The sequence below is a fragment of the Camelus bactrianus genome, chromosome 2 (assembly GCF_048773025.1).
Source record: "Camelus bactrianus isolate YW-2024 breed Bactrian camel chromosome 2, ASM4877302v1, whole genome shotgun sequence".
In the NCBI taxonomy this organism is placed as follows: domain Eukaryota; kingdom Metazoa; phylum Chordata; class Mammalia; order Artiodactyla; family Camelidae; genus Camelus; species Camelus bactrianus.
Window position 1 is genome coordinate 27409966 of NC_133540.1, and position 23876 is coordinate 27433841.

General features: G+C 44.3%; 2 protein-coding genes across 2 annotated transcripts in view; one reads left to right on the forward strand and one right to left on the reverse strand.

The window, feature by feature from the left end:
- TMEM154 (transmembrane protein 154) overlaps positions 1-7180 on the forward strand; it is a 42566-nt gene extending 35386 nt beyond the window's left edge. Inside the window, exon 7 of the mRNA XM_010968507.3 lies at positions 4780-7180. Coding sequence (XP_010966809.1) covers positions 4780-4795 — 16 coding nt within the window. The 3' untranslated portion in view covers positions 4796-7180. The remainder of the gene's footprint in view (positions 1-4779) is intronic.
- ARFIP1 (ARF interacting protein 1) overlaps positions 1-23876 on the reverse strand; it is a 1058373-nt gene that overhangs the window by 233239 nt on the left and 801258 nt on the right. The gene's annotated exons all lie outside the window — the stretch shown is intronic.

Consider the following 23876-nt stretch of genomic DNA (forward strand, 5'->3'; position numbering starts at 1 on the left):
AATTGCAAGAAAACAGCGGTTTTGTGGGAACTATTTTGGCCTCTCCGAGCACGTAAATCTCTGTGGCCACTTCCAATTACTTCATGAGTTTCTCTCCTCTTTTTCTTTCTAGTCCCTCAAGTCATTTAAAAGTCAACAAGTATTAAATATTGAGTATGTTCAGTGCCAACTGATTTCCCTCAAATCTGAGCTAAGTATTATGAGGATGATAAAGTAACAGTTTCTAATCCTGCAGGATGGTAACCTCAAATGAGATTGTTAATAGGCAGGGGTGTGTGTGTGTGTGTGTGTGTGTGTGTATGTGTGTGTTTAGTGGGTGAAAGAAGAAGTACTCAGTTTAATAAACCACAGCATTGCTTGAATAGTGGCCCAGATTATGTCTACACTGTGGGCATGATCTATGTGTCTTGGACCAATTCTAGGCCTGGCTCTCATGTTAGCCAGATGCGCGTCTCTTTAATTCCACTCGGGCCAGGCCTCTTACGGGAAGAAGGGACATTATATTGATGAAGAGGAAAGGAGCATGATCTAGCTGTTACTTGACTTTGTGCTACATTGAACGCTGCCCTCCCCTGAAGCCAAGTGAGAGAGCCTCATAGCGCAAGCCAGGTTTAGCATAGGTTTATTGCATTTTCAGGGACCGGCAACACTCGCTGCGGTCATAACGGGGGATTGTTACAAGATAAACTAGTCAGAAGAACAAAAGTGGCTTCTCTGATCCTGACCGCAACAAGGGGCAGGTATGAAACCAGGCGTTAGAATTACACCTCCTTATTTAACTGGTAGCATTGCAATTAATTGCTTTCGTAAAAATAATCAGATGATACTTTTTCATCAGTTCAATTTGTTTTTACAGTTTGTAGCTCCTGGGACTATACAGCTTAAAGCTGTCCCACATTCTTAAAATACCTATATAACACTCCGAGAAGTACTCTCGAATGCCGCTGTCACAGAGAAGTTACTAAAACCGTCCGAATTAACATCAAGGCAAGCGACAGGGGTTTGAGGTTTGAAGCGGGATCACTTGTTTTATTTGTTGCAAGTCTGTGGCAGTTTGCCAAGATGTTTTTCACGGAGAACTCAAGGATTTGCAAGAGCTGAAGTTGTCTGGGCTGATTTGATCATTTCACAGAGATGATAAATAGCCATGAAGACAGCAGGGAACACATCTAACTAAATAAAGGAACGTGCGTGGGAGAGACTTATGCCTCGGGGCTCGGGGGTGGGTGGTGGGACGGATCCCAGGTTGCTGACTTGCTGACAGGCCTGATGGTCACCACACCACTGGTGGAAATTGCCTATGAGAGTTGCAACACTAGAGATGACCTGATGTCCCACAGCTGAAGCCACTGTACCCACGTTAGGAACATTTCTAATGTGGCGAGGGGCGTGGCACGTCCTCACGGTGCACAGACTTAGAAGCACGTAAGCTACACGGGTGAGCGCCATGTGTGAGGTCCTGGGCTCTTTGATGTTCTCAGCGAACGGGTTCCCTGGACAGGGTGGACAGGGTCACAGGCTGAGCCTTCAAAATGCTTGCAGAGTTCTAAACAAAGCACATTGAAGTACATTGGCCTCAGAAACTGAAGGTTTGTTTTGGAAGATGGTTTCTTAAAGCTTTTGGATGTTTGAAGCAATGTATACGCTTGTGTTTAACCGACAAACATTTGCTAGTGTAGAAACTGCATGATCACAACGCACATTCGTGTTCTGTAGCGCAGTGCTTTCCCTCTGTTTTCTCATTTATTCTGTCCGACAGCCTGCTAAGGTACATGGTAGTATTATGTATGTTTTGCAGATGAGACGAGAACAGAAAATTTGGGGTCAGAAAGGTTAACTTGCTCAAGGGCACACAGCCAGGAAGTGGCTGAGCCCTGATTCAAGCCCCTGCCACCTGATCCTGGGCTAGAAAAGCCACTGTTGGCACAAACCATCATCAGCACGACCATAAAAACAGCCCGAGAAATGATGAAATACCCAGGCCTAAACTTCATCAAAAATGTTCGGGGTAACAGAAAAAGAAGTTGTTCAAGTTTTTATTGAGGGACCTAACAGATTTAACAAATGGGGAGGGACATACTGCATTCCTGGATGAAAGACTCAATCGTGTAAAAAATGATCATTTTAAATTCAACTCAGTCTCTTAAAGATCCCAATGAACATTTCATCTAGAAGAAGAACTGCACAAATAGGGTATTTCTAAAAGAAGGGAAAAGAACAGTTGTGGGGGGGCAGGGGAGAGGGAGTTAGCAGGAAACATGCTCCAATAATTAAAACTGGGTACATCTAGAACCAAATAAGAAATATTAGTGAAACAGAATAGAATATTCAAAACAGACTCAAGTATATTAAACATTCAATATATTATAAAAGTAGCAATTCATAGCAAGTAGATTATTCAATAGTCTTACCAACTAACATTTGGAGGGAAAATTTAAAACTCTACCCGACACTTTAGATTAAAATAGACTCCAGATAAGTTTAAACGTGAAAAAGAAAGGAAAAATATAGATCAATATTATAAATTTAAGGTGAGGACTGGTTTAAAAGCATGACACACAGTCAAAAACCACGTCAGAAAAGGGTAGACAACATTAAAAACTCAAGTTTTCTGTACTTCAAAAAATACAGTAAATAAAATGAGGAGGAAAATGACAAACTGGGAGAAAGTATGTACAATATGAACGATGAACAAAAAAATTATTCTTAATACACAAATCAATAAACAAGATAATTTTCCCCTTTTAAATATGAACAAAGAATATTAATAAGCAAATCAGCAAAAGAAGAAATTTTAATTACCAATAGAGCTTGGAAAAAAACTTCAGTCTTCCTAGTAACAACAGTAAAAAATAACCAAAGAAAAAGTTAAGGTAAATATTATTTTCACCTATTGAATTTACAAAAACTGAAAATAGTAATATCCAGTATTAGACAGGATGTGGGGGAAAGGATATTTCCCTGAAGGAAAGTGTCTGGAGAAGTAAATTTCAGAAAATTTCTAGGGAAGGGGGGTAATTTGACATTTGACTGGCCCAGCTTTAAAACTACATGTATTTTAACCCAGCAATTCCTTTTCTAGATACTTATGTAAAGGTAAGACCTGGAAGCATGCAAAGATGTAGCAATTTTTATAATAAATAGAAATTTTAAATTGGAAATAGCCTAAATGTTTAACAAGGATGTGGCTAAAAAAGAAATTTTTTTTGGTCTAGTGAGACAATGGAATGCTATACTAGAAAGATACGGTATATTTATTAACAAGAAAAGATGTCTCTATATGAATGAGAATAAGAAAAACAGGTTATAGCACTATACACATAAGATGATTCCATCTTTATACAGAAAGAATACGTATCATTATTGCAGGAAAAAAAGTTTGGGGGAATAAATACCAAAATATTAACTTGTAGTGAGACTGTTAATAGTTTTGTTTTGCTTGTTTGTATTTTCTATTTTTTCAACAACGAATATGGATTGGCTTTTATCATAATTAATTTTAAAACTCACTTCTGTTACAACTGCTAGACACAGATCAGGGTTGTGGACAAAAGTCCACTTGCCACTCTGCCTTGTATTTTAGTCGGCTTGGAGTAGCGGAAATGTCAAGATAAGGCCACAAAAGGAAAACATGCAATTCAGAGACTTATGCTCTGTAGAGATGAACTCCTGGATTGTGGAAATATTATTTTGCTACCACCCAATTTCCAAGAGATGAAGCCTCCTAGCCCAGTTTAAGAGTTGAACTGAAGTGAATTGGGTTGTTACGTCTACTTTTCAGATAAAGGATGTCTTAATTTTCAAACAGGTTTCCACTGAGTAAGTGTTGCTGCAGAAGTTGTCCTTTGTCCACATTTGCCTTCTTCCTTCTTCCCCGTTGACTGGCCCTCTGTGTCACAGCTTCCTCCCCATCTTTACAACACAGACACATAAACACACAATGTCTAGCTAACTAGCTAGTAAGTTGCTTCCGAGTCCTTCTGGAAACACCTAGTGTTTCACTGAGCGGGCGAGCACTTACTCAGAGACAGAGATCACTTGAAGGAGAGACATCCTAGAACTTGGGTGAAGGGACATAAAACTAAAAACAGAAGCCCCCGTGGGGTGGCGGGCAGTGGGGGGTGTCGAGTGGTCAGCTTTCCTGGAGACTTAAGAGGAGGCATGGTCTCACTGGGGAAGAAACCGCAGAGCCAGATATGCGGCCCTGATAGCCAAGTTAGAAACGAAAGCAGAAATTAGCCAGCCAGCATGGTTCTGTCCAAATACCATGTCCATAATTTCTGTCTGCTCACACCCCGAGATGCCTGGGGACCGAATTCTAAATGACACTGAGTAGGCACCTCTGATCCTTTTGTGGATATGAACAAAATGTGCTTTTGACAACATGCCAGGACCACAAACTCCTGAGAGAAAATAATCCATGGAAATTTTTTAAAAAGGGGAAAAAAAGGCAGCCTGGCATCTATTTCACAGAGAATGGGATTAGATTTAATGAAAGGAGGAATCTCAGCTCCATCTGGTTCTCTCCATGTCAGCCCTGGGGAGGGAGCTGAGAACAAGAGTGAAGGATTATTTCTTGGCTTTCCTGGATTTCCTCCTCAGGGATCAAATATAAAATCCAAGCCGACCTTTGTTTTGGAAATTGTAACCTGGGCGCTGTTGGCTTCCTGATCGTTCATGCTCTCTTGAGTCACCCCCACAGCGGAGTGACCAGCTCTCAGTTGCTTCTGGAAATATATACTATTGTTCTGTTTTGGTTTTTTGTTTTTTTTTTTACAGTGATGCTGAATCCTAAAACTGAATGGTACTAACGTTTTCCAAGAGAAGCAGCCCCGGAGGAAGTCTGGAAGCCTGCTGGGCTTGTCAACAGAGGATGAAGAGGATACAAATTTAATTAATTTCCAATCAACGTAAACAGAAGAACTTTCTGCTGTTTCTTCCAATGCCCAGTGCATCACCTGTACTTGGAAGCAGGCATGGTTCGGAAATCCTAGGCCAAGGCCAGATGCCATCCATCACTGAGGGCGGAAGAGTCGTAAGATGCAGGCACCTTCCCTCAGGGGCTGTTCCCTCTGCTCAGCCAACCTCAGCTAACTGTCCCTTCATCCTGGCCACGCTAAGTCCTGGTTACCTTTCTGCTTCATTCCTTAGGGTGTGAATCAGGCAGCTGTCTTATCTCTGGTTTCCTTCTGGGTCACCTGATGACCTAAACTAGCTTTGGATTATTTCTTCTGATTAGTCAAGTCCTCGGATGGGTCATTGACGTTCACAGGAACTTTTCTCAAGGGGAGTTATGCCTTGGAAAAGGCAGCCAGCAAAGCAAGTCTTTCAATGTATCCCCCAGCCCAGGGGGTTGGTGAGCTCAGGTCTGCCTGCCAAGGAGACACAGGGAAAGAGCCCACCGTCCTGAGGGGATGTCGTCTGGTGACTTGTGGACCCCTAGAGGCCGGGTGATGGAGGAACAGGAATGTTCAATGAAAGAGCAACTGTCTTCCTTCTCAGCTAAAATCAGCTCCCTGTTCCCAATTCCCCACAGCTGTCATCGCCACACCTCCCTCACATGTGATGCGTTGGTGTAGGGTGTGTGCACGTGGGCCTCCTCAGGTATCTTCTGTGTCTCTGAGGTTTTTAGGGTCATGGGGAACAAATAAAACAGGTACAGGATCTCTCTGTGCCAGTGGCAGTTACCCCTCCTCGGGCCCACGGTCTTTCCCACCGGCTGGGACAGGCCCCCCTTCCCCGTGTTCTCAACACAGCTCCCCAGGGGGCCACCAACGGCCCCGCAGAGATGACATTCTCTGTGATTTTTGTTGACATCCTTGTGCTAAAAGCAATGGAGCAAAATGCAGAAGGGCCCTGTTTATCACTCCAACACACGCAAAATCAATCTCCATTTAATCCTTAATTTTCCAATTCTGACCTTTAAAGCAATCTTGCAAATTGGGAGTCCTCAGCTCTTCCACGGCACCTGGTATTTTATTCCAGAAAAGAAACCGAGAATGGAAACTTTATTTTATGCCTCACATATGAACTGAAGGTGGGGGGGAGGGGAGGGGTTGAGGTTCACCAAACATTTGCTGCTGGATTCGGGGTCTTGTGTTTGAGAGGCTGCCTTAATGCATAATGAAAACCGTCCTCCGGCTTTTCAGAATTCCTTCACCAGCACTGGCCTTCTGAACGATGCCCATAATTTTAAAGGCAGAGTTCCAAGCCAGGGAGGTCTTTCCACCCCAATGAGAGAACCATCGGATTGTGTTTAACCATTGCTATTGTGTCATCCTGGGACTGCGCAGAGCTTTGGCAAAAGACAGGCTTCTTGGTATATAACCTCAACAGAGTTGTCTGCTGTATTCTCAGCAGCACATCCTAATATGGCATTTTTGCTTTCTTTGTTCTTTGGCATATTCACATTCAACTTGTGGTCCACGGTGACTCTCAGCTGCCTATGCCAAAATGGCCATTTTCCACATCATCCTGTCTGCCTGTTTTGTTACTTCAAGTTTGCGTCTCATCAACATTTTGACTCTCAGAAGAGTCTCTTCCTTCTCTTGGTTTCTTAAGATTTTAATCCAGCACTTAGGTCTGTAGACATCACCCAACCCTGTTGAGTAATGGACTTCAGCAGTTCAGAGACGTATGTGTGTTCTTGGAATCTCACTTTGATCAAGTGATATTTCATGATATGATAAAAGCGGTCTCATTTAGTATTTAAGGTAACTTCAATTTCCACAAGAAGTAAGCTTCAGCAAACGTCACTGAGTTTATATCTGAAAAATGTACTAACCTTTATAATGGCACCCTGTGCAAGGCACTTTAAAAAAGGATTTTATTCTGGCAAGATATATAACATTTGTGTGGGTCAGAACAGTCGAGGGGCAATACTAGCACTCTGTCCTTTTATTACTATCTGATCAAGAGGCATCATAGATTTATGGTCATTCTGAGAATTGTTTTTAAACCCAAACTTAACTTTTATGTTTCAGACTATGGTTAGTAAAAATCTTAATCATTTGCCCTGATTGGGTAGCCAATCAGAGCAAAGTCTGACTGTAGAATATTTTAAAGATGTGTAAGGTTTTATTGCATTTTTGTACCTATTAAGCAAACTAGGTTACAACGTTGCCTAGTTGAACTCCTCAGGAAACTTGTTTTAATAAAGGTGTGAAAATATCCGTCTTAACTCAGTGATGTGACTCCTCTCTCTGGGAAGGTCAGTGTTTTCCGCACACCGAGCACGCGACATGGATCAACCTTGATATCCACGGGGTGACTGCTGCTTTTGATCACCCTCGTGGCTCTAGCCATGTAAATGGGCGCTTTAAAAATGCTTTTGTCCATTCTTTTATTTTGGTTATTTAAACTATCAGTTTTCACCGTCTCTGGGAGAAGGCCCTTATGTTGAGTAAACATAAAGTGTAGACATTAATTTCAGCTTCTGTTAGAATTAGTACAAATTCTGAATATAGCGGAGTGATAAGATGTGGCTTCACACTGGGAAGACACGGCTGAAACTCTCATCGCGGGGAAAACATTGACATTTTCCTCCTGAATTAATTTTACACATGCTGCTTTTTCCCACTCAGGATGAATTCTGGGGTTTCCATTTAATATCTGCCATAAGCAGTCCAGAGTAGCTTATTCCTAGATTACATTTCATAAATCTTACAATAACCAGAAGATCACTGCATTTTAGTGTGAAGTGGACACAGTCAAATTGGTTATTAATAATTGCATAACCCGAACAGCCAATTGCCTGAATTATTTTTTTTGAACAGCTCTTAGACGTTGGCCTTGATACTGTCTTGTCTGGCACCCCAATTTTATTTTCCTCTTAGTCCTTTTGGGGATGGTTATTTGTAGATATCTGGTGGGTTTTTTTTTTTTATTTGTTTTGCTTTTTGCCCTGTTACCTTTACTAAATAATATGTCATGTTCATGAGACAGCTAATCCGTACAATTACATAAAATAAAACTTTAAAAATCAACTCTAGAGATTCTCTGCACCCTTTTTGAAATAATATTTTAAGAAGTTAAATTCTTAACCCAACGTGCTTACAATAACATGAAGACTCTAATTTCATTAAAAATTATTGAATTAGATTAATTCTAATTAGGATTAGAAATACATGTTGAACTATTTAAGGACAACCACAGGTGGAGGACATCCTTTTGCAGTTGGACTCCAGGCGTAGAGGGCTCCGTCAATCATCCTCCTTAGCTCCCATCACAGGTCTTTGGTACGTTGTAAATAAATAATTGGGCTTTTTACAAAAAGCTTATTCTTTGCATTTTTCACTTCTTTGGTCTGCATGGAAAGGACCAAATTAATGATCTCTAGATACTATGAACAGTGAGCAATATCTTTTCCAGTATAAAGATCAGTTGAGAGCAATCACTGAATTACTCCACTTTAGGGGAAACCCCTGAAATTATAAACAACATATGGAACATATGAAAACTGCATGTATAATAAATGTCATCTTTCAAAAGAGCAGGAATTGTAGTTATTTAACAAGTTAAAAATAATCTGATAGGTCAGTAATAATTTAGTATGTGTGTATTTTGCTTTTAAAGTTGAAAGTGAGATTAATGTATAAAAAACACTGGGTTAGATGCTCTCATTTTACAAGCAATGTCAAGTATTTCCTCAGGGTGTCGGTGAGATCATCAGATGTCATTTTTATCACTTGGCTTTTGTCCCAGCAACATAAGTAAGCCTCATAAAAAATGGTCTCATTGCTACTGATTAGAACTGATTTGCAAACTGTCGAAGTTTTAAGACTGATTTTAAGACTGATTTCAGATTTTTTCTCCTACCTTCTATGCTGAGAATAATATATATAATACTATTTTTTCTTTATGACTTTGGCTTTATAAATGTCAGGTATATATATATATAAAGCTATAGATTATTCTATTCTCTTCTGCAGAGTTTTTTTTTTTAATAAAAATAAAGAAGTATATAAAAATTTGCGTGCCAGCTTGCCCATTCAGCAGTGATAGATTGAAAAGCACCCTAAATTTAATTGAAAAAGCACTACAAGATAGGAGGAAAGAATATCTTCCACATTAATTTCTGCATAATTAATGTCTGCCAATATTTAGAATAAACATTTATTTGAAAATAAGAGACTTGTTTACTAAAATGTTGATGACTAACAGTAAAGAAGTGAATTATGCATTTTTATAAAGGAAAAATCCTTTTAACTTAACTTCCATGACTCTTTAAAAGAAGGATTATTGCAGGGGAAGGTGTAGCTCCGTGGCAGAGCATGTGCTTAGCATGCACGAGGTTGTGGGTTTAATTCCTAGTACCTCCTCTAAAAATAAAAAGATAAACAAATAAGCCTAATTACTTCCCCCAAAAAAACAAATTTAAAAGGAAGGATTGTTAACCTTCATAACTGCATTCTTGATCCATATACCTCTTTAAAATAAAACAATGTCAATTCAAAAAGTTCTTAATAGAATTGAACCAGCTTTATACAAAATTGTCCAGACTAAAAATTAAGTGGATTATCTGCCTACCTAAAAGACACTATTACACACTCTTGTCTTTTTCCCTTCTGACAAAATATTTTTAAATTGAAGAATGAAATTTTAATTGTCTATGGGAATATAATTTTAAAAAATATTTTTAGTAAAAATGGAAAAATCTTAGAGATTAAACCTTCTCTTTTTCTTGATTACTCGCTTTTCTTTATGCCTTTAATTCTAATCTCATTTTCCACACCTTGACATTATAGCAGTTAGAACAAGGCTGACTGGCAGGTTCATAACATGTAGATAACATGAAGAATTCCTTCAACTAGGATGCATTCTTGCAGGTCACAAAAACTAATCACTACATTGACAAACGATGAGCAGAAGACTCCTCACGGCCCCAACTAAAGTAAAACCTGGTCGGTCGTGGCATCACTAAGCCTCTACGGTCTGTTACATTGGGTATTTCCTTTCTATTCTAACTGGGATGACTGAGCAATTAAAGTGGTGGGACAGCTCAGCCTGGAGCTGACTTGGCCCCAGAGCTCACACAATTTCCCAGAGGTAGGGAGACGATGCTAAGTGAGAATGATAATCCAACTAGCATTTATTATGTGTATCGGTTAAGAATTCAGTTCAGCCTCTAATGCTAGAGACAACATAAAATTGTTTTTTAACAAGATTGGTTTTTTCTCGCATATGAAGGAGGACAGAGGTAAGCTGGTATGGTAACTCCGTGGTCATGTGGGACCCCGGCTCCTGCTGACCCTCCCGCATGTCCAGTGGTGCAGAGCTTCCGTCCGCGGGGCTGCTTGATCCAAGGTGGTTGGTCCAGCTCCAGCATGGTATTCACAAGAAGGGGAGTGTGGGAACCAGTGGAGAGGGGAGCCTCCAAACTAGGTCAGCCACTTCCCCACCAGCCCAGTGAAGCCCCTCATCTTGCTGGCCAACCTTTCTGGAAGGCAGCAGGGAACTGTAGTCTCTATGGTTGGTACCTGTCACACCCACCGGTGAGGGTTCTGTTTCTCCAAGCAACAGAATATTGGCTATTTGATGGAGTAGCAATCCTGGCCATAAGGTGCTACACTTAATACAGCATCTCATGTTAACGCTCCTGATATGCTTTTAAGTTAGGCTTAGAGAACTTATAAACTCTGCCCATGTCTCCCCAACGGCAAAGCACATGCTTCAGACGCTATAGGACACTGCCTCCCATTAACAAGCAATAGGAAAACGGTTTAGAAGATGTCAGTCATTGTCAAGGAGGCCTGAAGGTGGACACCCCCTGAGATAAGAAGTAACAGAAGCTGCAGGATTGCAGTGAGGGCGGGACCCCAGAGCCAGTAGAAATGGTGTATCATGCTGAGAAAAAATGCCAGGGCTTAGAAGAGGGGTGAAAAAGAAAAAAAAAAAAAACAAACCTGGTTTCTGGACCTGAGTACTGGTAAAGGTTTGGTTACCCAGGGGGAAAAATTAAATTCCCACTTGCTGGAGCTGAAGTCAACAGGATGGCAGTGGTGTTCTTGAAGGGCTGCGATGGAGAGATGCCCAGATACCCTCAAGAACAGGCGCCAGTGCTAGAATCTGAAAGAATTTAAATATTTAAATTTAAATAGCCTGAAATATCACCTCTGTCCCAGGCACAGTCATGCCAGCCTGTACAGAAGGCTTGTGTGGAACAGGAAGCAGAGCATTGTTGAGGGTTCAAGGGGCCCATCTGTGGATGCATTTTACTTTCCAAGAGAGAAAACCTGGTTGAATCGGTGCTTTGGCCATCTATTGTACCTAGCAAACCACCTCAAAACATAGTAGCTTAAAACAGCAGCATTCATTAATTTTGTTCCTAAGTTTTCAATTTGGGTAATATTTAGTGAGAATGGCTTATCTCTGTTCCATGTGGCATCAGCTGAGGCTGAGGCTCCACTGTCAGGTGGTTGCTCACACGGCTGGCAAGTTGGTACCGGCTGTTGTATTGGAGCCCAGACAGGTCCAAGGGCCAGGGGCCTTGGTTCCCAATGTGGGGCTCTCCATAGACTTCTTAGGCTCCCACACAGCCTGGAAGCTGGGTTCCAAGAGCAAGTGTCCCAAGAGAACAAAGGGGAAGTACATGGTATTTTTGTAAGCTGGATGCAGACACTATATCCCATCACTTCTGCCTTACTCTGTTTTTTGAGACAGTCACAGAGTTCAAGGTGGAGAGGCTGTACAACGGGAGCAGTGTCAAGGTCACATTGTGAGAAGACAAGTGAGATAAGAGATGTGTTGCAGGCATCTCTGGAAAATATGATCTGCTGAAATTGATGTAGCCCTAAGCAACACAGAGAAAATATGTTAGGGAAACTCACATCAAGTGTCCTAAGGAACATATGACATCCCTGGGTCCAGTGCTTCTATGATTGTCTTTGGCTTAGACGTACATCCCTGGTCTGGTCATTTTGGGCAGGTAGTAGAACTGGTTTCACCCACTTCATGAAGCATGAGGCATGAGCCACAGCCCAGAAGAGGCTGTGGGTGGGTCAGACACAGACATTTATGAATACTCTCAGTACATAAGATTGGTTGTGAGCACCTTGAGGATAGGGATGAAAAAGTCTTAGGCATCTCTGTATCCCAAATAGTAGATAATCAGTCATCTGTAACCGATTATGAACTCGTGGACCCAAATTGGGAATGGCAGGAAGACAGCCAGTACTGGATGTAGCTGGAGCCACAGGGACTCAGACACAAGGCTTCTTCAGTTTTCTGTCTTTCCTTCATTCTGGGACCACCTTTCTCCATGGGGCTGTAACAATGGCAGCTGGTAGCTCCAGGGAGCTCATCTTTCTATCTTAACCATCAGAGCAGAAGGGAATCTCTTCCCTTGCCTCAAATTTACAAAAATCCCCCAGAACAAATCCGACTCCCCGGGTTTTATGTCTAACCTTGTGACAAATGGGGATTGGGACTGACTGGGATGGACATCTCTTTCTACGGCCGCAGGTGAAAGTGTGCGCATGTGTGCACACACGTGCTATAGGTACTGGTTGATTGGTTGTGTTGATGGGTAATTGATTAGTTGGTTGGTTGGTTGTGGAGAAGAGGATGCAGTGGGAAGCAGTTTCCAAGGGGAATCAGAGTGCTATGACCGGAAGCAGGGCATTTGGGACCAGCCAAGGACACAGTTACTCTCCATTAGATGTGTTTCTCATTCCTCTTCCACTCACTTACCCGCATTCAAGGAGTCAGAGCTCCAGAACTGGCCTGGTCCTCTGGATGGTGGATTTACGGATGGTTTGCCAGCCTTCTGTGCATTTTAAATATTTCCCAAATATTCTGCCGTAAATATCCATAACTTTTGTAACAGAAGTTTAAAAAAATAATAGAATGGGTAAGCTTTCCAAAGCAGAAATATTAAGACCCCAAACCTAGAAGAGTCTGAATTTTAGGTCTAATATTCTTACAGCATATATATCTTTTGAATCTTAGTTGCAAAACTGACTGAATATATTTAGGTGTTTGTGACCAGGACCATTTTTGTGGGTAAGAGAAAGGATACTGAAAAAAAAGGTAAGAGGCCCTCAAAGACTTGCTGTATAGTGTGGAGTACCTAGATTTTTCTACACGCACTCCTGTAACCCAGACAGTTTGCCCCTGTCTCTTCAGAGACTATGGGAGAAGCAGGGTAGTTTTTGGAACTCTGCGTATAGCTTGTGGAGGAAGCCACCGTTCAGGACAGGAGCAGAGGGGTTATTAAGGTGGTTGTCAAGTCTCTGAGATGCTAAACAAGAATAAGGCAGAATGGGCAAGATCTTCTTGCCCCGTGATGCATCGTATCTAATCACTTGGGTTCTTTTCATTTTCTTGCTCGAGGGATCATTTAACATTAAAGAAGATTTTGAATAAAGAGCAAAAATATTCTCCATTTAAAATTCTCTTTGTTGTGTGCTTTGGTAGCTGCCTAAGTTTCTACAATGAATACACACAACTTTGATAAGAGTAAAAAGTTATTGAAAATACAGTCTGGTTGAAATCCTCCTCCCTGCCCACCCCCCTACCCCACCCCGCCCAAATCATTCTTAATTTCACGAGCCTAGTAAAGCAATTCATATTCTTAGGAGTCTCCTCTTATCTCTTTCTAAGAAAGAGGAAGTGAGAAGAGGGCTGGGGGTGGACCTTGGATCAGGGCTTTTACCAGGTGACTTCCTAAAGCAGCGCCCCCCACCCGGGGAGAGGCGGGGAGACAAGTGTTTCCTGAACAGAGCAGGGGCCCTTAGCAGTGGCTACTGGAGAGCTTAGAAGGGTCAGTGGGAGAGGAAGCCAGTCAGAAATCCTGGATAGAGAAAGTACTAGAAGGCTCCCCCGAAGATGCCACTGAGATCCATCCATTCAGCAAACATGTACTGAGTGCCTATTATGTGTCAGGCATTAGAGATGCGGAGGGGAGATGAGGGAGCGTGGTGAAGCCCGGAGCCCCGGGCACTGGACTGCCTGGGTTGAAATGCTGGCTGTGTGCCTCTGGGCAGGTCACTTAACCTCTCTGTGCTTCCTGAGATTTGGGGGAAAACCACACGAGTTGATCCACATGAATGCTCCCAACCGTAAGAGCCTGGAGTGTGTTAAGGATTGTACAGTGCTGGCTGAAGCTAGTGTGGTCTCTGCCCTTAAGGTGCTCACAGTCCAGAGGCTGAAACAGCACAAACTGGAAGTCTATGGAACAAGCTGAAAGACCTGCCAGGTTCACTTTGTTAAGCTGCAGAGCTGCTGAGAGGCTCCCTGGATGAACAGCTTTGGAGGCAATCGTGCTGCCCAGGGCCCTGGCCCCAGGCGCCGTTTTGTAGTTCACTGGGTCACAGAAGGCATGCTCACATGTTGAGAGTCATTCTAAGTCAGAGTGACAGGGCGATGACGAAGACTTTTATTGAGTACTTCCTCTGTAATAGGCACTTTCCTAAGTGTCCCTGTGAGTTAACTCACTTAACTCCCCAAGTAGGTATGTTATCACCCCCATTTTACAGATGAGGAAACTGAGGCACACAGAGATGAGGTCACACAGGTAGCATGTGGTGGAGCTGGGACCTGAATCTAGGTTTCCAAAATCAGCTTGCATCCACCAGGGACACTGTGTAGACTTGCCATTTTTATGACTAGGGAGAAATTTTGCAAAAGGTGACCCTTGATGCTGTTTGCCCACTTATTTGACTTCCATTCATCTGTTCCTTCTGTTGACATTTACTGAGCCCCTTGCTCTAAGTGGGGCACCATGGGGCCTGTCGGGGGCAGCGAGCAAGCCAGTATCCTCCCATCAAGCTGTTTTGGCAGAAAAGTCTCGTGCCCAAATGCAGAGAGGGACAAGTGACTGGCAGGGAACAGATACAGGGCTCAGAGACACAAGAGCAAGGATGGCTTGGCGTTGAGGAGAGCAGGCAGCACCTCAGGGAGAGAATCGACTTGGAGCAGAGTCTTGAAGGACGAAAGGTTTTAACAGATGGTCATTCAAGAAAATGGCCTTGAACTCTGGCCTGGGAAGTTAGATTTCATTTAGCAGGAAAACGAGGAGCTCATGCAGAGACTTGGGAGAACAGGGGCAAAAGGATCAGCCCTGGGACTTGGACAAATGATGCTCAGTTCGTGGAGAGTGAGTTTCAGGAAATGGGAACGAATGTAGGAGCAGAGGGGATTAAGAAAAGAGAAGAGAATGAGGAAGGACACCACAAATAGGCTCAGGTCACTGCCCACCTTCTCTTGGCTGCTTAAAACCCTTCAGACGTCTTCCCGTTGATCTTGGAACGAAGCTCAAAGTCCTCCACACACCTGCAGCCTGCCTTTGCCTCTTGGATCCCTCCAGGCTCAGTGCTTCCGTCAACAGCCTTCCTTCAACTCAGGGACTCTCCTTTGCCCTTCCTTCCCCCGGCTTTCTCATCTGCTGTTTCCTCTGCCTGAACTCTGCCCTGGCCACCCGACACCTGCTCTTTGCCCCATCAGGTCCCATTCATCCTCCAAATTTCAGCTCCATCCAAGCCTACCCAGGCCCCCACTGTGTGTTCTCAGTATCTTTTTTTTTTTTTTTGGCAGCACTTGCTTGTTCATGTGATTATTCAACTAATGCCTGTCTTGATTATAAGCTTCGTGAGAAAAGATAAATGCCTGCCCTTGATTGTAAGCATCACGAGAACAGATAAACAACTGTTTGGCTTACCTTCATACCCCAACACCAATCATCTCTTGAGATAATATACCCTTCAAACATTAGCTCAACACATGGAAAAACTATAGGATTTGATAACTGATTAAGAGGAATGAAGGATAATGCCAGGCCTTTGACACTGGTGATAGAAATACTGGCACTGCTGTTTATCACAAAGGGGAACACAGGAGAAATGGTTTTTCAGAGATGATGAGGAATCCAGCGTTGTGCATATTGATTCACAGGTACCAGCAGGTCATCAGTTTGTCCAGCAGGACATAGCAAACTTAACACTACAACTTAAGGGAAATATAACTGGAGAAAGAAAGAAGGAATGAAGAGTTTGTAGGTGTATCAATGAAAATTAGTTTGCCTGCATATAGTAAAAAAGCCAAAAGAACAGAGACTTAAATTTGTAAGGGTTTATTTTTCTCTCACCTACAAGAAATCTGGGGGGAGGAAGTTTGGGGCTGGTATCATGAGTCCATGGTCACCTGAGCCCATGCTCTCTCCATCTTTCGGAGCCTCCATCCTTGGGGCGTGGATTCTATCCTCAAAGTCGCCTCTGGCCCCAGATGGCTGCTGGAGCGCCAGTCATCAAAGCTGTCTTTCTGGCAGCAGGAAGGAAGAAGGGGAAAGGCGAAATGGACTCCCCTGAAAGCCTGATCCACTTCCATCACACTGGCCAAAACTTAGACAAGAGGTTCATCTTGCCTTAAGTAAAGCCAGAAACGTAGCCTTGTAGACGGGTGCATTGCTACCTTGAAGAAAGTCAAGGATTCTTCTACTAAGAATATGTATCAGGTGGGCAATGGCTGATTCTGTCACAGGAAGCAACAGCCTCAATGAGCCAGTCGAGGTCATGAGAGATCTGTGAAGTTTCATCAATGATCCCCCAGCTGAGAGGAGCGAGTATCCAGTAACAGATGTGTAGAATTTCAGGGCAACAAGGAAGTTCAGTCATCACCTGGTCAGTGCCCATGTTTGTCTTATGAAGACATTTGACTCCTGGAAATGAAGAGATGTGGCCAACATCACACAGCGAGTGGGTGGCAGAGATGGGACAGAACCACATTTCGGGGAGGAAGTGATGGAACAGGCTAGGAGGCACCTGCCTGAATAAGGGCTCACTTTCACGCAGCATTCTGGTGACTCAAAGGACAGCTGGCACGGAGCAGGCTTGGATTCCAATCCCAGCTGTGTGACCTAGGGCTAATCACCCAGCTTCTCTGGGCTCCAGCTCCTGGGCTGTGTCGGCGGGAATGGCACACTGTAGGCACTCCATAATTGGCAGTCATTATTCCCATTACCATTAGAAAGCAACAAATCTTTTTGGAATCACGGAATGAATCAGTGAACAGATAAACATGAATGAATGAAATGAGAACAGAGAGCCATCGGTCCATCTGAGATGGTTTCAATGTAGAGCTGGATGGGTAGCCTCTCACATGCCCCAGATTTAAATTCTATCACCCACACTTTCTGCATTTGTCCTACTACATCCGTGCTTCCTTGGACTCATTGCAGCCATCTGCCAAACCATGTCTCTCTTCTCTGTGACACTGATCCCCTCCGAAACACGTGTTTTGAGGGTTTACCTGAGGCTGAGCTTAGTATTGTGGGACAGTATAAAGAAGACAAGAGTCCCAGCCTCTGGCCTTGAATTACTTGCAGTTTGGTGACAGACTCTGTAACAGCAGTCTCTGAGACATCACGACTTCGAGGTAAGATACAATATCTGGGCTGCAGCTAAGTTCTCCACACCTTCTCTCTTGACCACTGGCTTTTCCCAACTCTGTCATTATCTACGCTTTGCCACTTTACCTAGTTTCGTGTTATTGTTAGTAATTCTTGCCGAATTTAAAAGGCTTGAAAGTTGTTCTATGTATGGTCTTTTTTTTTTCCTATCTTTAAAAAAACCACTTCATCAATTCACTAGCAACACTCAAGGTAAAATAGCATTAAATTACTGAATGAAACATGCAGAATCCATAAACACTCTAAGTGAGATCGTCATTAAAATGAATTTCCTTTCATTGAGCATATACTGGGTTCGAGTTTTCTTTGGGAACACAGAATTTGTGCCTGTTGTCAAATAAGGCGATAAGTCCCACACCACTGTGCCCAGGACTATATGCCATTTGAAGAGGAAATGGAAGTCAGTATTTGCTTGTCTGGGAAGGTTTCAGATCCAGAGAGCCCAGAGCCCTCTCTGCAGTGAGGACACTCCTGCATTTCCTCTGCATCTACCACTAACTAGCGGGGTGACTTTGGGAAAGTCACTTCCCTGGACCTCAGTTTCCCCATCTGCAAAATAAAGATGCTGGGTTAAAACCCCAAGTCAATAGTTCTCACCCTAAACTGTGCACCCTAAACAGTTCTCACCCTAAATGTGCTCATAGTATCTGAGCAGCTTCATAAAAATTCAAAATTCTGGGTCATCACCCCAGAGAGGGTTTGGCCCAGGAATCAGCAGTTTGAATGATCACGCCTGCTCTTTTTCAAGCAGGGAATATCAGGACTGCACTGCGAAATCCACTGTAAGCTCTTACCCACCTCACTATGCTGAGTCTTCCTCTGAAACAGATTGCAAATCAATTCTAAATAAGAAGGAGGAGGAGGAAGAGGAAGGAATAGAAAAGGAATAAGAGAGAACCCTGTTACCCTGAGCAAAGAGGTCTGAAAACAGACAACAGGGTTCCAGGGCTGAGCCGTTTGCACTGACCCTCCTCTGCTCTGAATACCCGCGCTCCATCTCCGCTTAGCCCTGAGGAGGCCAGGGCAGAGGCTGCCTGTCCCATCATCCAGTTCTTCACACCCTGCTTCAGAGTGTGAGTGCTCCGACCAAAGGGTCTGCTTTGACATACCGGGCATTTTTAGCAGCCACCCCTGCAGTGCCAAGTGAGCCCCCAAGCTGCGATGAGATAGGGACACAAGAGAGGCATGACCAGTTTTGAGTCTTGGAGGAGGAGGTCTTTTCAGTTTTCCACCTGGAGGAAAACTCAAGCATGTCTCCCTCAGCGCCCAGGAGCAATTACCTTCAGGACCAGCTCCCTTCATTAAGAATCTGAGAGGCAGAGGGGGATAGGTTTAATTTCCCCTGATGAGGTCTTCTTATTGCTGACCCAGGGTGATGGGTACCATCGGGCATTTGAGGGCATTTGAATCAGGGACTACTTCGTCCAGGAGCTGAAATACCAACAGTGGCTGGAACTCACTTTATGCCAGGTAACATACATTCTAAGTAATGTACCTGCACGGACTCATTTAGGCCTTTCTGCAACCTCCTGAAAGAGGTACTAGAATCGTGTTCATTTCCCGGAGACTGAGGGTCACATGGCTGCTAAGCAGGAGACCCCGGATCCCAGGCAGGGCAGTCTGACTCTGCAGTGAAGTTCTACACTGGGCTCTACCGCCTCTTGTATGTTTTGAGGAGTCTTGGCTCTCCCCTGGCTGTGGCTTGTGACCCCAAAGAGCTCCTTAGTGATCCCTTTCTCTGTTTTCCCATCTGCATCTTTGTTCTGCAGGGGGGCTGTGCAGAGGGAGGACCAAAGAGGAATCCATGCTCCAGAGGGTAACGGAGGGCAGCCTCGTCTCCTCCTTCCCAGTAAACATTCAGAAATTGGGGGAAAGCAGATAGTCTGGTGGGCTGAGAACATACCAGTACAGCTCCACAGAAATGATCAGATCCTTGGGGGCCCTGCTGTAAACACACATGCAATTGCAAGAAAAGCTGGAGCCACTGCAAGCCCCTCCCAACCAGGCTCCAATCACCTTCAGGATGAAAGTAAAGTGCATTTTCCTTTGAGGGTTGTACTTTTTTTTTTTTTTTTTTTTTTTGCCCAAGTAAGGGTGCTCCTCTTAGTCTTCAGGTGACTAGATGAAAAAGAGAAAACGTCTTGTGCGTATAAAGTTTCCTCCTGCAGGAGGTGAGTGGCTGGGAGAGGTTCTCTGTAATGATGAGTCACTGCCTGGATTTGAAACAAACACACCTACAAAGATACACAGGGTGTAGACTCAGGAAATAACCAGCTGACTAGCACTTCTGAAAGCAATTTCTACCACTGATTCGTTTTCGTAATTTTTTTTTTCCTCGCAGTCATTTTTCACTGCTGCGGGGAGCTGTCGTCAGCAGCTGCCTGCTCACTGTCTCCATTAAAATGCAGATCTAGCCTTCCTCAGTTACCTTTGCATCCTGGGAGCCAGACTCCGTACCAAGGGGAGAAACGAGGGCAGGGCTAAAGAGGAACATATAGCAAATAAACGAGCCATTCATAAAAATGAATATTATTATCAAAAGGAGACGTCTGCCAACATCTCCGTGTGCATATTAACTCAGATGCTGAGCTCGGGAACAACATGGAATTAAGCCAATGCATCATCTTTTTAGCAGTTGCTCAGTTGCTCTGCTATTAACTTAAAACAACCAGTTGTGAAAGGAGCGCTTCACTCAGCCATCATGATGATGCGGCTTCGCCCGGTATTATGTTGTACAATGTAAGCCGGAAAAATTGTTAAAATAAATTCAGCTGTGCTTAGGCCGGCCTGATGGCTCTCCAAAGAAACCAGATATTCAGGTAGGGGGTGGGGTGACCTGCTTAACTCAAACAGCTTCTTGAAGTCATTTGCACAAACTCTAAAAATGGACTTTATTTTTTCTTTAACTTAGCCTGTCTTTCCCTGAAAATTCAAACTGCCAAGATGTTGGGCTTTTTGCTGTCTCCATGAGCAACTGCAGATGGCTTTTTTTTTTTTTTTTTTTTTTTTGTCGGCACATGGAAATATGCATGGATTGGATGCCTTTCTTTTCCTCTGAGGCCTGCAAGTCTACGGAGGTGACAGTAGGAAGAAGTCCACACAGAGCCTTCCTGTCGACAGCACATCCCTGAGACCATCTGAGCACCTGTTTCTTGTTTCTTGCATTTTGCAGGGTCGCATGAGCCTTTTTTTTTGTTCTTCCGCTTCTCGCAGTCAGTGGTGCTCTCTGGCCTCTGTGGTCTGTTGTGAATCTGAAGGAAAGCAAACGACCGACTTCCACACGTGGCTGGTGCAATCAGGGTCGTTCCCTCGCAGCTCCACCTTGTACATCTCTCCAGGCTACAAGCTGGTGTCTGTCCCCTGTGGTTCCGAGAACAAACACTGACAGGGAGGGCCATTTCGGTCGCTGATGTTCTCACCATCTGGAATGGTGACAGTCGTGGGGCTCCGCGGTGACTCACGGTGCGGAGGAATCATTTCGCTAATGGCAGCGCTAATCAGGAGGGACGAGGCCGTTGCTAAGAGCCACCGCATGAAGCAAACACCCCGCCAGATGAAAAGCAAGGGCCGTTGGTTTGCTTTGGCCCCTTTGAAAATAAAGTGGCTTGGAGTGTCCTTCTCGGTGCATCTAGTAATGGGCCATCATCCTTCATGGTCGGAGCCGGGGCCAGCCTTCCAGGAGCACCGGCTGTGATTACGCACAGGAGACCTGTTCTCTCTCTCTGTCCTTCCTCTCCGGGGCCAGCTGTGCCCGGAGGAGATGGGGCAATTCTCTGATGGAGGCTGAGCAGTTTGGTGTGGAAAGGGCAGTGCAAATAGATGTGGATACGGTTTTTTAGGCAAGGCCCTCTTTCCAGGGTTTGCCCGGGTGCTGCTCTGCGCCGACCCCAACCTCGCCAGAGGCGCCCCAGCTGTCACCGTCCAGCCCTGCAGAAACTCCCACTGGCACTTGGAGGCTCAGAGGGGATCACCTAAGCTCCTCCCGAATCTTAACTGTTGCCTCCAGAAAGAACCAACTCCTTCACCCTCCAAAACTGGGAGAGAATACATTCCTGTTGTTTTATGCCCCTCAATTTGTGATCATTTGTTCCAGCAGCCAAAAAACTAAGCCAGTGGGGGACGAGCAGACCTTACAAGAGCCAAACAGACTCTCCTTATGACTAACAGTTTTCATCAGCTCCTCTGGGAGCGGCTGCACCAAATATCCTCGGAGTCTGTGCTTACAACTGTGCTGTAAAATCTAGGAAGTTTTCATCTCATGGAAGAGGGAGGTGGCAGTGATATATTTGAATCAGCTCCTTCCGTTGCCATCAAGGATCCTAAGTCCCAGCTGAAGTCTCACTCCTGCCCTTTTCCCGCTGGGAGGAAACGGGGGCACTGAGACGATTTCTCCTGGAGGTGGCCATGCAGGGTGTCCTTTTTAACCATTTCCCATTCATTGTCATGTGGCGACCACATAGTCCTCGTCTCCCATTGTCTTTCTATCCTTTTCTGCTTGGCCTTTCCTTCAGCAGCTGCTGACCCATTTCACCAGTGATACCCAGGTTCCTGTGACCAGGAAATCCACCAGTATCCTTAATCTTAAAGTGAAGATAACGCTGATGTAGCACTTACATGCTACCCAATAAACTCACGTAATCCTTACAACCAACCTGTCACATCCCCTTTCGCAGACAATGAAATGCAGGCCCACAGAGGCTAACGTCCCCAAGGTAAACAACCAGTAAGTGACAGATGGAGACATAAACCCTCAAAGACTGGCTCAACAGTCCGATGTAAACTGCCTCCAAGGTTGACAGCAGAGGAAAAAGTACCACCGGGGCTGGTGGCCAGATGCCATCTGTGCTTCCACGCTCAGCATCCCTTTGGGACCATCCCACTTGAGTCTGGAGTGCCCCCTCATAACACACAAGCTCCCCCTTGATTCAGGAGAAGACCCACAATGCTACCTTTAAATCTTCACGGCCACAGCCATGACTGAGCTAAAATCATTAAAGCAAGTCCATACAAAAGCTGCAGAGAGTAACAGCGTGTTCCAACGTCCACTAGCTCTCCAGGGGGAGCCTCGCCACCTTGCTTCCAGGCTGTCTCCACAGTGGAGACCGTCTCACTCCCCGCTCCAGAGGGATGGGGTTGCAGAATTATGACCCTGGCCTAAGAACAGGGGGAGGCCATGAGGAGAAGGGGTTGCCCGTCCTGTCTGCCTGCCCTGCCCTCCCACTTCTAGCTCCTTCCCGAGGACCAGCCTCCTTTCCTGGGAATGACCCGTCACCCACCCACCTACCGACCCCTCTCCGACACACTCCCTGCCAGGAAAATTCCGCTCTCCACCCACCAGGATGCGATCTTACCCTGTGCTCCCAATAAGACCCCCGTCCTGATACAACACAGTAAACCAGGCATCACACCCTGAGACCTGCAGGTCCAGGACAAAAGGAGGCGGGTCCCTTACATCCTCCTGACCACGGAGCGGGCAGGTTCTGGCCACGAGAACAGTCACTTCCTCCCCCTGTAACCTGTCAGCCAGACTCATTCATCTCTCCTCGCCACTTACTCACTGCTATAGTCTAAAAGACAAAGAAAGACAAAAGGAGCTGAATTTACTGAGAAGGGTAAGGAGCATTTGTTTCTCGTTTTGGGTAGTCATTGCAATGTGGAGGTGTGGTTGCCACATGGGACTCATGGCACTGTCCAATTAGCCCCAAACACTGAGGAAGTGAACCTGACAATGACACTGCAGGGAAAGTTAATACCTGGCTTCCAGGAAGCTGTCCTGAGCCTGTGTGCTTTATTTTGTCTGTTCCCTACTGCCAAAAACTGGCTTCTGAGTTCCGACGGTGCCCGTGACTCCGACAGTTAACTCAATGCCCAGGTGTGGCATGTTTGAAAATTATTTCAAATGTAATGACGTCTCAGTGCTGGTCAAAGGCTGCACATGGCAGAAGTGAAAGTATGGTTTTTGTTTTGGGAAAATCTATAGTATACTTTCTTAAACCACCGCCTGATGAGAAAGAGAGGGTTTTTTTTCCCCCAGGGGAAACCTATTTTTGATTTTGATGTAAACAGAAGTTGTATGTTACACACTGAAAATGGTTATCTGGTTTTTAACCACTTCTGGTTCAAAGAGCAACTTGCTATAGTGATTATGATAGTGTTTTAGGATTAAGTTCTTCAAAAGACAAATAAGATATTCCTAAATGTTATCACATTGAAATAAACGTTAAAAATCTCAATTTGCCAACAGTTCACAGTTGCAGCATTAGGAAAGCGACTGAGTCATCTACAGGGCAGCCTCCAACAGAATCTAGAAAGATGCTTAGAAAATGAAGGTTATTGGGTTTTCTATTTTGTTTTGTTTCATTTTTTGAGTTATGGAGCAGGAAGGAAACTTAGTGATTCAACTTCTTATCTTAAAGATGAAGGGGGAAAAGGGTTTGCAAATAAGCTTGGAAAAACTCATCAGCCCTCAGCA